The following is a 14,185-nucleotide window of genomic DNA, read 5'->3' on the forward strand; positions in this document are numbered from 1 at the left end:
GCTCCCTGCCAGCTCCCTGCCGCGGACTCTCGTCCGCTGCAGGGGTTAAGACTCGCCGCGAGTGGCAGCGAGTCTTCACCACATTGAATAGTGGGAGCAGGAGTGGCAGCGAGCCCTCCGGAACAGGGCGAGTGCACGGCGAGAGAAAAAATCTCTCACCATGCACGGAGAATATTTCTCATTGAATACTGCCCTTGGAAAGGAAATGCAAGAAAGATTGTCTGTTACGATTGACCCTTATGCCATATAGTGACCACTACTCCAATACTACAGTAAATTAGGCAGAGGTCCTGTTATTAGATAGCAGCCCTTACAGTGTTACAAGACTTATGTATTTATTTTATTATTAGCATGAAGTGCTCTTTATCACTAACCTTCTACTCCGCAGTATCAGACTTTCACATGCATTTATTCCAAAAGTTGCCTGTGGGACTTGTAACCTAGACCCCTTTATTGATTAAACATGCTATATTCTCATATAACCACATTATTTGTTGTGAAGGGTTTTTCTCGATGCTTGATGCAGTTTTTTTGTTTTCAGTCTGCAATTAGTGCATTTTATTTGTTTCTCTAGTATCTAGCTAATTGGTGGCGGCAAGACCGAGAGATCATTTTACACGGCTTGGCAAGAGAGATCACTGTGTTGGCAAGAAGCTGATTTGAGTGCAAGTTCAGGATGTGGAGATAAAATACACATGGATTCAAATTATCCTATCCTCCAGCAATATTGGCAGGATTGTCTGAATCTATTTTATTGTCCCGACAATATGCCCACTAAGACTATAGATGAGCTTTAGAAAGGAAGAATGTCATTCTTTCACAAACAAGTAGTAACACCTGAGAATCGGCAGCATTGCTAGAATGTCACTGCTGAGTATCCACAAGGGTTGCTAATCCTTCAGATATTTATTACTGCCAATTTTGTAACGCAAAAACCAGCAACATTGACAACACTTACTGACACATTATGCAATATCAAATGTTGACTGGAAAGTGGCATCTACACCAAAATCTGTTAACAAACTGACACAATCAAAACTGTAAAGGGTTATACACACGTTGAGACGTTTACTAAGCGTTTTTGCTTAGCTATTTAGGGTTGGCGATTTCCCGGTGTCTAGATCGCCCATAGAGAGCCCATACACATGCAGCAAAGTGTGCTACGCGGTTTGTTAAGCGGTTTTGCTAAGTGATTTTACTTAAGCATAAAAAAAGGCAGGGTAGTGGTTCAGGATGACTTAAGGGGCATACACACGTAGAGATCTGTGCTAAGCAATTTTGCTAAGCAATTTTGCTGGTGTCAAGATCTCCCATGGAGAGCACATACACATGCAGAGATTTGTGCTAAGCAATTTTGCTTAAGCAAAAAAAGACTGGGTAGTTGTTCAGAATGAGAGATTGCGATCAGTATCTCTCATTCTGTACATACAGAGAGATTTGCAGTCATTTGCTAAGCAATCTGACTAGATTTTGACTGCATGCACTGACTTAGTTAGCAAGAGATATTTAATCTCTCGTAGCATACACACAGAGATCTGTGCTGACTTTCTAAGCAATCTAGTCAGATTGCTTAGAAAATAGCACAAATTTGCTCTGTGTGTACACCCCTTTAGATCGCTATTGCTCAATCTGTACACAGCGATTTGCAGTCACTTGCTAAGCAATTTGACTAGATCAACTAGTGGGCGATAGCGACATGTGGGACTGCGTAATGCCATCACTAGGGAACATACACACAGAGCCATCTGTGCTTACTTTCTAAGCAATCTAGTCAGATCGCTTAGAAGAGAACACAAAATCGCTTTGTGTGTATGCCCTTTAACACTGCTCTATGTACTATTTTTTTTAAACTACTGTATTTTCTTACAGAAGCATGAAAACTTGTCATTAAAAAGAAGATTAAATTGGTTGCAGGTTGTGCTATTAGATTAGAATCTTGAAATTAACCTGCAACTCATGCAAATCATTACACCATTAGAAGGTGTGAGAAAAATCTGCATGAAGTGCTACAGAAGGAGCAGCTCTCATTTGATCTGCTCCTGGCGATTCTATCACCAATAGCCGCCAGCAGCCATCCTGCGACAGAAGGGGCACGTGCGGATGAGACACTTGCTTGCTCCGTTCAGTTGGAGGCTAGCAGCCCTTCACCTGGCTCTGCCACTCCGCCCGCTCTGCCCCAGCCTGCCCTCGCTCCCCACCGCCTTGCTTATGGGGACGCACGTCCCTGTAGATGGAGCTGCCGTCCGCCAGCCTGCGCCAGCACATGAGATCTGAGCAGGCTGGCTGACGGCTGCTCCTTCTGTACCTCAGAGTCAGGACTAGTCATGAGTTGATTGCAGGCTTCTAAATGAATTGCACTGGCCAAGGGTGTAACTACCACTGGTGCAGCTGCTATTGGACCCACAAAATAACCTGTCAAAGTCATGTGCTATATACATTTTTCACCAATGGGTGGTACATAGTGGCCCTTACAAACTTTTTGCTATGGGGCCTACACATATCTAGTTACACCACTTGCTTTGGCTGCTTTATCAAATAGCTGAAATTACTGCAGCTAAATGAATCTCTCATTTTGTTATTATGAATAAACTTACTGATCGCCTCCAACTCTGGTCCTCTCGAGAAAATGCATTATACACAGGCGAGTGTTTGCATGTTTGTGATACATGTGTGGGTTTATGCATAGAACAAAATTGATATGTAACAGTGGTGGATGAAGCAAAACTGGAAAAATTAGAACCAAGCATTGTATGACACCTTCTCCTTTGCTATTCTCCGTGTCTTCTCATCCATCCATGATAGAGCTCCAAGTGTGTATTCAAATGCTGATCGGATCTCAACGATCATCTGCTCAGCCTGAAGGAAAGGTAAAGTGCAGATTATTACGATTTATAAACATCTGATTATGAGTATTATCAGGTGTCCTAATGAGTATTTCTTGTTATGAAAACTTACAATGTTTTTGCTGTTCTTATCAAACGTGGATTTGACAAAGAGTGATCCCAGAGCAAATCCAAGCGTATCATCTGTGTTGGATAAGCATGTCTGCCAGCGAGGAGTGCAGGACTGCAATGGAGAGGGAGAATGATATGTGATAAAGAAAGAAGAACCAGTAAAGTAAGATGACATGGGACACTAAAATGGATGAGAGGTCCAAGGATAACTCTTTAGATGACACCTAGAAAGAAATCAGTAAAGTAGAAAATGAGGTGGGCTTAGTGAAGCCAAATTTAAAATGCAGTAAAAGTTATCGATTGTGCATGATCAATGCTATGCTATAAAACATTTCCACATACTGGTATATTATTATAATAATTTTATTCCCCTCAAAATTCTACACAGTTTACACAATATACCCCATAATGACAACATGAAAAAAAAAGTTTGGGGGAGATTTTTGCAAATTTATTAAAAATAAAAAAACTAAGAAATCATATATACATAAGCATTCACAGATTTTCCCATGAAGCGCAACATTTACCTCAGGTGCATCCTGTTTCCATTGTTCAACATTGAGATGTTACTACAGCTTAATTGGAGTCCACCTGTGGTAAATTCAGTTGACTGGACATGATTTGGAAAGGCACACATTATCACGGCCGGAGGGGGGGTGTCTACCGTAAACCACAAAAAAGGGAGTAGTTTGAGAAGAACTATGGTACATGTTGTTGTGCGAGAATTCGGCCCAAGGCAGTAACTCCACCCAATTATCCTGAGACGAGGAGAGGTATAACCGAAGAAAGGTCTCGAGATCCTGGTTTACCCTCTCGGTTTGCCCATTTGTTTGGGGGTGGTAAGCGGTAGAGAATTTTAACTGAATATTAAGAGCTGAGCAGAGGGCACGCCAGAACCTCGCCACAAACTGCACTCCGCGGTCCGAAATGATCTCTTCTGGGAGGCCATGAAGACGAAAGACGTGAGAAATGAACAACTGGGCAAGTGATGGGGCGCTTGGTAAGCCCTTGAGGGGCACAAAATGGGCCATCTTCGAGAAACGGTCGATGATAACCCAAATGGTATTGAAACCCTCAGCGGAGGGTAAGTCCGTAATGAAGTCCATCGCGAGGTGAGACCAGGGACGGGCTGGAATGGACAGTGGGCGAAGTTTCCCGGCAGGAGCCTGGCGAGGTGACTTATGTTGAGCGCACACTGGACATGCGGAGACATAGGAGTGAACGTCCTTACGAAGAGAGGGCCACCAATAAGAACGTCGCAGAAAGTCCAATGTTTTATGAACACCGGGATGACCTGTGAATTTAGACTGATGAGCCCATTTCAGCAGCTTCGGTCTCAATTCAGTGGGCACGAAAGTTTTGCCGGTCGGAGGGGTAGGCACCTGAGTAACCGCAAAGACCATGGAGTCCAGCACTGGTGGTGTTAATCTCTCCTCCTCAGAGGGTGAGAAGGACCGGGATAGGGCATCTGCCTTGGTATTTTTGGAGCCAGGACGGAAGGACAATTTGAACTGGAACCGGGTGAAGAAGAGTGCCCACCGGGCCAGGCGAGGATTGAGGCACTGAGCTGACTGAAGGTACAGCAAATTCTTATGGTCGGTGTAGACTGTAAACGGATGTTGCGCTCCCTCTAGAAGGTATCGCCATTCCTCCAGGGCTAGTTTGATCGCGAGTAGCTCTTGTTCTCCTATGGGGTAGTTGCGCTCAGCTGGAGCGAATCTGCGGGAAAAGAAACTGCAGGGATGAAGTTTCCCATCCTCTCCATACTGGGAGAGGACAGCTCCTACCGCCTCGGATGAGGCATCGACCTCAAGAACGAAGGGGTGTTTCATGTCAGGTTGTCTGAGGACAGGTGCTGTAATGAAAGCTTGCTTTAATTTTTCAAAAGCATCTACGGCTGTTTGGGACCAGTTGGCAGGGTTAGCTCCTTTCCTTGTGAGGGCCGTAATGGGGGCGACTATGGAAGAGAACCCTTGGATAAATTTGCGGTAGTAGTTTGCGAACCCCAAGAAGCGTTGAACCGCACGTAGAGTTGTGGGTTTCGTCCAATCTAGAATAGCTGCTACTTTCTCGGGGTCCATTTGTAAACCCTGCCCGGACACAATGTACCCTAGGAAAGGTACGGCAGACTGTTCAAAGATACATTTCTCCAGTTTACAGTACAATTTGTTCCGACGGAGACGACTTAAGACCTCCTTGACCTGGTCCCGATGGGTGTCCAGATCCCGAGAGAACACCAAAATGTCGTCGAGGTAAACCACAACTGACGTGTAAAGAAGGTCCCGGAAGATCTCGTTCACGAAGTCCTGGAAGACGGCCGGGGCATTACAAAGTCCGAAGGGCATTACGAGATATTCGTAATGCCCATCCCTTGTGTTGAAGGCCGTCTTCCATTCATCCCCCTCTCTGATGCGAATTAAATTATAAGCCCCACGGAGATCCAACTTGGAGAAAACTTTAGCACCTTTAATTCGGTCGAAGAGCTCGGGAATGAGGGGCAGAGGATATCGATTCTTAATAGTAATCTCGTTAAGTCCTCGATAATCGATGCAGGGACGGAGAGAGCCGTCTTTTTTTTTTTACAAAAAAAAATCCGGCTCCCGCGGGGGAAGATGAGGGGCGAATGAACCCCTTCTGTAAATTCTCGGTGATATAATCTGACATGGCCTGAGTCTCAGTCAGGGATAGGGGGTAAATGCGTCCACGGGGAGGACTGGATCCAGGTATCAGATCAATAGGGCAATCCCACCTCCGATGAGGTGGTAAGACGTCAGCCGCCCTCTTGTTGAATACGTCCAGGAAAGATCTATAGGGAACGGGAACCTCAAATAGTGGTTTGGTCTCGGTATTACACAGAGGAACTACTCTATCCAAACAAGATTTAGCGCATGAAGAGCTCCAGGAAAGGATCTGCATGGAAGACCAGTCGATTTGCGGGTTGTGTCTTCTTAGCCAGGGAAGGCCTAGGACCATGGGAAAGGAGGCTCGGGGAATGACCAGGAATTTGATTAGTTCCTGGTGGAGTACGCCTACCCGAAGGGTCAAAGGGGTAGTACAGCAGGATATCAGGCCTTGTGGAATGGGGCTACCATCGACTGCGGTTAAACGGATCGGGGTCTCTAATTCTAATAACGGGATCTTATGTTGCTGAACAAACTCTTGAGACAGGAAATTAGCAGCAGCTCCAGAATCTAATAATGCTGAGACGTTGACGTTCTCCTTGAGGGAGAGCTGAACCGCAAGTAATGGATCTAGACAAGTCGGAGAGGATTGGACTTGTCCTAATCGGACCTCTCCGGACCCTATTAGGACCGAGAGTTTCCCGGACGCTTTACACATTGGGCGATTAGATGGCCGGCCTCGCCACAGTATAGGCAAAGATTCTCTCGTCGACGCCGCTGCCTCTCCTCGACTGATAGATGAGCCCGGTTCACCTGCATTGGTTCTTCAGGAGGTGGAGTAGGCACGGGAGGAGGACGAGGTACAGGATAGGTACGGGGACGCTCTCCTTTGTTCTTCTCCGTCTGTCTCTCACGGTATCGTAGATCAACCTTGTTACAGAGGGAGATCAACTCGTCTAGAGTCTCAGGAAGATCTCGTGTCGCCAGGTCGTCTTTGATTCGCTCTGATAAACCGCTCCAGAAGGCTGAGAATAGAGCCTCTTCGTTCCAACTAACCTCTGATGCTAAAGTTTGGAACTGTACCACGTATTGAGCTACTGAGCGATTCCCCTGCCGTATGCGCAGGATCTCCATAGCCGAGGAAGTATTGCGCCCAGGCTCGTCAAAGATACGACGAAATTGAGCAATGAAGTCACGATAGTTTGATAGAAGAGGATCATCCCTCTCCCACAGTGGAGAGACCCAGTCCAGAGCAGTTCCGGATAACAAAGAAACTATGTATGCTACACGCGTCTTGTCTGACGGGAAGAGACCAGGCTGCAAAGTAAAATGAACATCGCATTGGTTTAAAAAACCGCGGCACTGCTTGGGTGTTCCATCAAACTTGCTTGGAGAAGGCAAATGGAGCTGATTGGAGGCGGAGGATGCGCCAGTCGGAGAACGGGCAGAATCCGCTGGAGGCCGAGATGGTGCCTTAGGTAAGGATGTCTGTAGAAGATCTTGTCGGTGCGCAATGTCTTGAAGGCCCTGAGCCAACTGCCTCTGTGTATTCTCCAGCCCCTCCAAACGGGCCGCAATCTGTTGAAGTAGATCGGCCCCAATACCAGGTCCTGAGGCGGAATCCATGTGGCTGGAACAAACTATCACGGCCGGAGGATCTTGAGGACCCACCTCAGGTTCAGATTCAGGCGAGACTGGGGCGGAACGCCCTTGGAACTTGGCAGGTTGGATATACGACCTCTGCATATATTTTGGGCAGTGGGTTTTGACGAATACTCCAAAGCGAGGGCGCGGAGTCTAACTGCCCAGCGGTCTTCTCCAGGGACCCCCGCAAGGAAGTTTGGTTTTCGCTGCGTCTGGACAGCAGGTCGCGGCCCCTCACTTGGAGCACCCACGGGTGCCCTAGATGGAGCGGACAGGATGAGCCGCTCAGGGTAGGGATCAGGACAGGAGTAGGAGGATCGTAGGGAGTACCGGGATGTTTGAGGCAAAACTGAGATGTGAATGACGTAAACCGGAGAATGCTGACGGAGGAACTGACGACTTGACCGGATGGCTACTGTAACTGAAAACGGCACACTTGGCTTTAGAATAAATGAGAACTGAAAAGGACCAAACTTGGTTTAAACGTAAACTGACAACTTGTCAAAAAGATGAGGCTTGAAACTGAAGACTGCCGACACGGCTACAGGAGATGTTGACGGAACTGGAATATCAGGATCACAGGAAGGAACGGGTTAACACACAGGAGCAGGAACAGGATCAGAGCTGGGACAGGAGAGCTGGATTCGGCAGGAGAGCAGGATCAGCAGAACCATACACAACCAGGAGCTGCAGAGAGATGCTGACAGCTGACGAGTTGTTCCAGCAATGAGGCTAAGAGCCTCCTGGAATTTATACCTCAGCCCAGCAAGGTCCGGCCCCCTAGTGGAGAGAGGAGGTATCAAATAGAAGCACTGAGTGCCGATCACGTGACCTGCCCAACATGGCGGCGCCCAGTCCCGGGAGCCGGCGTCTGTGCTGCTGCCGGACCCGCCAATAGACTGGGGAGCCTCCGGACTATCCGCCGCCTGCATCCAGCCAGCCCCGCACCATCACGGCGCCAGGACCGGTGAACGCGGAGGGGTGAGTAGCCGGTGCCAGGTCTGGTGCCGCGCCGGGTTGTGACACACATCTGTCTATATAAGGTCCCACACTTGACAGTGCATGTCAGAGCACAAACCAAACATGAAGTCAAAGGAAATGTCTGTAGACCTCCAAGACTGGATTGTATCGAGGCACAAATCTGGGGAAAGGTAAAGAAAAATATCTGCTGCTTTGAAGGTCCCAATAAGCACAGTGGCTTCCATCATCCTTAAATGGAAGAAGTTTGGAACCACCAAGACTCTTACTAGAGCTGGTCGTCTGTCTAAACTGAGCGATTGGGAGAGAAGAGCCCTAGTAAGGGAGGTGACCAAGAACCTGATGGTCACTCTGTCAGACTACAGAATTCCTCTGTGGAGAATGGAGAACCTTCCAGAAGGACACCCATCTCTGCAGCAATACACCAATCAGGCATGTATGGTAGAGTGGCCAGATGGAAGCCACTCCTTAGTAGAATAATGAGGACAAAGAGGTTTATCTTGTTAGACAGAAGGAGGTCAAGAAGGTAATCAGATGTGCAAAAGCACAGGCTGAGGAGAAAATGACCCAGTTAGTAGGTAAAGGTGGGGACGGGACTTACTTTTAGGTATATAAGTGAAAGGAGAAAAACAAAAAAGTGCAGGATTTTTGTCGGACAGCACCCACCTTATGGAATGCCCTACCACGCACACTAGGACTCTCCTCTAGCCCCCAAAATTTCAAGCGTTCCCTGAAAACTCACCTCTTCAGGCTAGCTTATCATATTCAGGACCCCACACAACCTCCAGTAGCATTCATATCTAATTGCATCCCATCAGGACCGTCTAGTAATCTGATAGGACTGCCATGCTATAGAATTCTATCCTTATGTACCCCTCCTATTATCCCTATAGATTGTAAGCTTGCGAGCAGGGCCCTCCTACCTCCATGTCGGCTTGTATCTACCCAGTTTGTTTAATCACTGTTGTTTCCAATTGTAAAGCGCAACAGAATATGCTGTACTATATAAGAAACTGTAAAAAAAAAAATAATAATAAGACATAAAGACAGAGAGTGGAAGTCTTCCTGAGGGAGACAATGTAATAGATCATATTAATAATTATTTCTCATATGCTTGGTTGCACAGGGAGATATCAGCAGTAGGAAGAAAGAAGTAATAATGCCACTGTATAGGTAATTGGTATGACGTCATCTGGAGTAATGTGTTCAGTTCTGGAGGCCATATCTCCAGAAGGATATAAATACACTACAGACTGTACAAAGAAGGGCAACTAAAATGGTGCATGGCCTACATCACAAAACGTACCAGGAAAGACTAAAACACTCAATATGTTTAGTTTAGAGCAGAGAAGGGAAAGGGGGGACATGATAGAAACTTTCAAATATATCAAGGGTTTTAACAAGGTACAGGTGGGAGACATTCTCCACAGAAAGAGATGCAACAGAAAACGAGGACATGCACTGAAACTAGAGTGGAAGTTTCAGGGAAAATTTGAGGAAGAATTACTTCAAAGAAAGGGTAGTGGATAAGTGGTATAGCCTCCCTTCAGAGGTGGTAGATGCAAATATAGTAGAGCAATTTAAACATGCTTGGAATAGGCATATTGATATCTTTACAAAGAAATAAGAATTAAGGTAACATGTTTAAAAAGGGGCAGACTAGATGGGCCAAGTGGTTCTTTTCTGCCATCAAATTATATGTTTCTAGTAAAAGGCGCATGGCAGCCCATCTCAAGTTTGCCAAAATGCACCTAAAGGACTCTCAGACCATTAGAAACAAAATTCTCTGGTCTCATGAGACAAAGATTGAACTCTTTGGCATGAATGCCAGGCGTCATGTTTAGAGGAAACCAGGCACCGCTCATCATCAGGCCAATACCATCCCTAGAGTGAAGCATGGTGGTGGCAGCATCATGCTGTAGGAATGTTTTTGAGCAACAGGAACTGGGACAATAGTCAGGATAGAGGAAAGATGGATGCAGCAATGTACGGCGACATCCTGGATGAAAACCTACTCTAGTGCGGTCTTGACCTCAGACTGGGGCAACGGTTCATCTTTCAGCAGGACAACGACCATAAGCACACAGCCAAGATATCAAAAGAGTGGCTACAGGATAACTCTGTGAATGTCCCTGAGTGGCCCAGCCAGAGCCCAGACTTGAATCGAATTTTTGAGAGATCTGAGAATGGCTGTGCTTCCCATCTAACCTGATGGAACTTGAGAGGTGCTGCAAAGAGGAATGGGTGAAACTGTCCAAAGATAGTTGTGCCAAGCTTGTGGCATCATATTGAAAAAGACTTAGGGCGGTATTCAATGAGCCTGATTCGCCAGGTTTTTATGGCGAATTTGTGCTGTTTGGCGAATTTCTGACAAAAACGGTGAATCACCCTATTCAATGACCATATGGCGAATACATTTGAAGGTTTTTTTCGCCATGATTCACCGAGTAGCAATCGCTATCTTTTTATGGTGAAGTGGAATGTGAACTTTTAAAATAAAGTGTTTTGTTTTTTACATTTGGTGTCAAAAAATCAGGAATTTTATTCTGAGGAGGGGCATGCTATTTTTATTCATGTGCTGTAAGCACATGAATATATATTTAATTTTAAAAATAATATTTTTTTTTATTATTTTTTTTACACAGCATCCAGCAGGGGGCGCCGGAGCCGAGCCGCTCATTACATATTCATATATTCACTGCACGATCATTACGATCCTGTGTAGTGAATATACGCTCGCCTGCTGGCACCCCCGGGGGGGCAGCCTGTGCTGCCTGGCACCCGGGGAGCACACCTAACCCCCCACAAAGGTCTGGGCTAAGCAGAGAGACTACAATCTCTCTGCCTGGCACCGTCCTGAGGCTCCCTGCGGCAATCGCCGCAGGAGCTCATATTCGCCAGTCAGGGGCTTGCTGCCCCTGACTCGTTGAATACCGGAGCCCGCCGGCTCCGGAACGTGGCGAATGTGCAGCGAATCCAAAAAAGGATTCGCTGCACCTCGCAGGTATTCACATTGAATACCGCCCTTAAAGCTGCAATTGCTGCCAAAGGTGCATCAACAAAATATTCAGCAAAGGCTGTGAATATTTATGTACATGTGATTTCTTAGGTTTTTATTTTTAATAAATTTGCAAAAATCTCCCAAAAATTTTTTCACATTGTCATTATGGGGTATTGTGTGTAAAATGTTGAGGGGAAAAATTAATTTATTCCATTCTGGAATAATGCTGTAACATAACAAAAGTGGAAAAAGTGAAGCGCTTTGAATACTTTCCGAATGCACTGTATAATAATATAATAATCACCACAGATCTGTTTAAAAGCACTTCACTTACAGCCATGTCCTTTTATATGGTCAAAGAAATCGTAGCTAACCAAATAAAACCTAGTTTCTTAGTGGTAGTTCTATTTTTATAGCAAAGAGCATACAAAAATTGACACGTTAATTTGTGAACAGCACCTTTTTTGCCCCATATAGAGACTCAAGCAGCTTGTCCTGAGCTTTCTCAAAACGGGAGTCAAGACTTGGAGACATCTTCTGGACCAGGTTCCAGACCAAGTAGTTGTTCAGTATACTGTAAGAGAAACATAAATGGTAAAACTATACTTGAGTCTGATCAGGAATCGGGTGGAAAAGTATGGTACATTTCCCTTCCATCACAATCTATAATGGGATCCACAAAGGGCACAATAGCCAGCAATAAAAATCATGCAATAACGGTGTGCATAGCGTTGCGTTGATACCTTTTTGCCATGATAATATGCATTTGACGCGGCACCTTTTACAAATAGTTCCAAGAAGTAGTTGTAAACAGAGAATTAACAGGTAGCACCAGCGTAGAAATGGGTGTGGATTGGTTGGTCACCAGCAAGTTGTTTGACAATCATTAGGTCGACATGTGTCTAGGTTGGCATGCAGGAAGGTCGACATAAGTCTAGGTCGACAGGGTCATTAGGTCGACATAGGTTAGGTCGACAGTGAAAAGGTCGACATGGTTTTTTTTACTGTTTTTTACCTGAATGTCAACACAATCGACATGGACACAGGTTAAAGTGCTCCACGTGCACTCGGTGCCTCGATATGCTCGGCACACTATTTTATTCTCCCACCAAGCTCTAGTGAATGGTAGGGCATGAAATACCAGCTGTCGGCACATCGGCTCAAAAACAGTGAAAAACCCAATGTTGACAAAACTCATGTTGACCTAATGACCCTGTTGACTTAACCCATGTCAACTTAGACTCATGTCGACCTTCCTGCATGTCAACCTAGACACATGTCGACCTAAATGCATGTCGACCTAATGGTGTCGACCTAATGACTAACAACTTGCTGGAGACTGAATGACAGTATCCCCGTAGAAATAATGCTTCTTTGAAAATAAGAATAATTAAATATTTTCTTAACAACCCATCATACAAGCAACATGACACAGCAAAGAGAGTCTATAATGACGTAATATTATGGAAAGGCTACTGAAGCTTTATCTCAGAACAGGGTAAAGTATACACAGAATCTCACATGGAGTCTGTGCTGTTCACAAGCTCTGACACTTGCTGTAGATATTCCTTGCCATATACCACCACAGGCTCTGTGTCATTGATATCCAAAGGTGAGAGAGCAAATGTCAAATAATCCGTCCAATCAAATGCAGGTGCCAGAACCTGTCAAAATATGAGACCGGTACAAATAAAATACTAGTTTATTGTTTCTCCCATACTGGTAATTTTGCCTGAATGATACAGATCTTTGAGCTAACCTGCAACTCAGCCACAGTCATGCGATTATAAATCTTTTCCTCATCTCTACGCTCATCCTGAGGAACAGTAAGATTGGCGAGCATGGTCTCAAGTTCCAGAATCTGTGCCATCTGCGTCTCCACGGAGCCAGGAGAACCCCCAAGCAGTGTACCGACATCTACCATGTACTGTTGGTATGCAGCTAGCACCTGGGAACAAAGACACATACAGTATAGAACTGCAAAGTAACATATTGTGAATCTTGTAAAAGTATAATACATCTATATGCTATGGCAAATATCCTTAAAAACACTGAGTTGACTGGCTCAATGTATGACAACATATTAGCAAGGGACGAGAACCACATATAACAGAACTACTGACCTTCCCATTAGCTGTTTTATTTAGATAATAATCTCTTGATGGAAGAAAGAGTCCAGACTGGTCCACCTGTAGAGCAAAGCAGATTTATCATCCAAAACTTTTCCTTCCTTCTCATTATTATCTTTATCATAGTATCCCTTCTAACATGTCCAAACTACTGCTTATAATTAAGTAGGCCGGCCTCCGTTTGGATTCCCAAACAGTACTTTCAAGTGCAGTTTGACTGACGCTGCAGCAATCCGGATAACAGGTTTTGGGGACTACTCTGTGGGTACACCCTCTCACCCTACACCTATATACTACTAAACAAGCCATTAAGGAATTGGTAACTATAAATTAGCCTAATCCAAACAAACTAAAAACACCTAGATTATTGGACTGTGCTTATTAATGCTGACTAACAAATTGGCTGTACTTACATTACTAACAACCTACCTGGACACAATTCCTACAGCTGGTATTAACCCTGGAACAATCCGAATGTACTAACAATTTTTACTCTGTTTTTTCTTTTTACTACTTATCCAGTTTGAATATGTTCCTAAAAAGTCCAGTGTTATTGATTTTAATACTATTTTTCTTTCCCCCTTTTTTTTTTTTGGTGGTATCGGACGGTACATTTGAGAATTATTATTGATATATGTATAGTGATGTACTGTTTATTTATTTTTCTGTGTTTATAAATATTATATATGCTTTTTTACAAAAAAGTTGAACTGGCTTATGTCCTTGCCTAGAACCTGATCGCTTTCTACTATTTGTCTCCATTTCTGCTTATAATTAAGGTCTATGGGCCTTATTCAGGTCCGTTCGTTCGTACCCCTTCATTCGCAAGGGGTCTGATGGTGGGCGTATGCGCAGGGT

The 14,185-nt window shown here is 44.9% G+C and overlaps 1 protein-coding gene across 3 annotated transcripts in view; it reads right to left on the reverse strand.

The window, feature by feature from the left end:
* Positions 1–14,185, reverse strand: part of ECE2 (endothelin converting enzyme 2) — a 103,995-nt gene that overhangs the window by 17,694 nt on the left and 72,116 nt on the right. For all 3 annotated transcript variants that reach the window (XR_014471764.1, XM_083177411.1, XM_083177410.1), the window contains exons 7-12: positions 13,322–13,387; positions 12,958–13,146; positions 12,720–12,862; positions 11,658–11,772; positions 2,956–3,066; positions 2,758–2,856 (exon numbers count right to left, since the gene is read on the reverse strand). Coding sequence is in view for 2 of the 3 variants with exons in the window: in XM_083177411.1 (XP_083033537.1) it covers positions 2,758–2,856; positions 2,956–3,066; positions 11,658–11,772; positions 12,720–12,862; positions 12,958–13,146; positions 13,322–13,387 (723 nt within the window). In the remaining variant the exon portion in view is untranslated. The remainder of the gene's footprint in view (positions 1–2,757; positions 2,857–2,955; positions 3,067–11,657; positions 11,773–12,719; positions 12,863–12,957; positions 13,147–13,321; positions 13,388–14,185) is intronic.

This window comes from Crinia signifera, chromosome 3, assembly GCF_055691185.1.
Source record: "Crinia signifera chromosome 3, ASM5569118v1, whole genome shotgun sequence".
In the NCBI taxonomy this organism is placed as follows: Eukaryota; Metazoa; Chordata; class Amphibia; order Anura; family Myobatrachidae; genus Crinia; species Crinia signifera.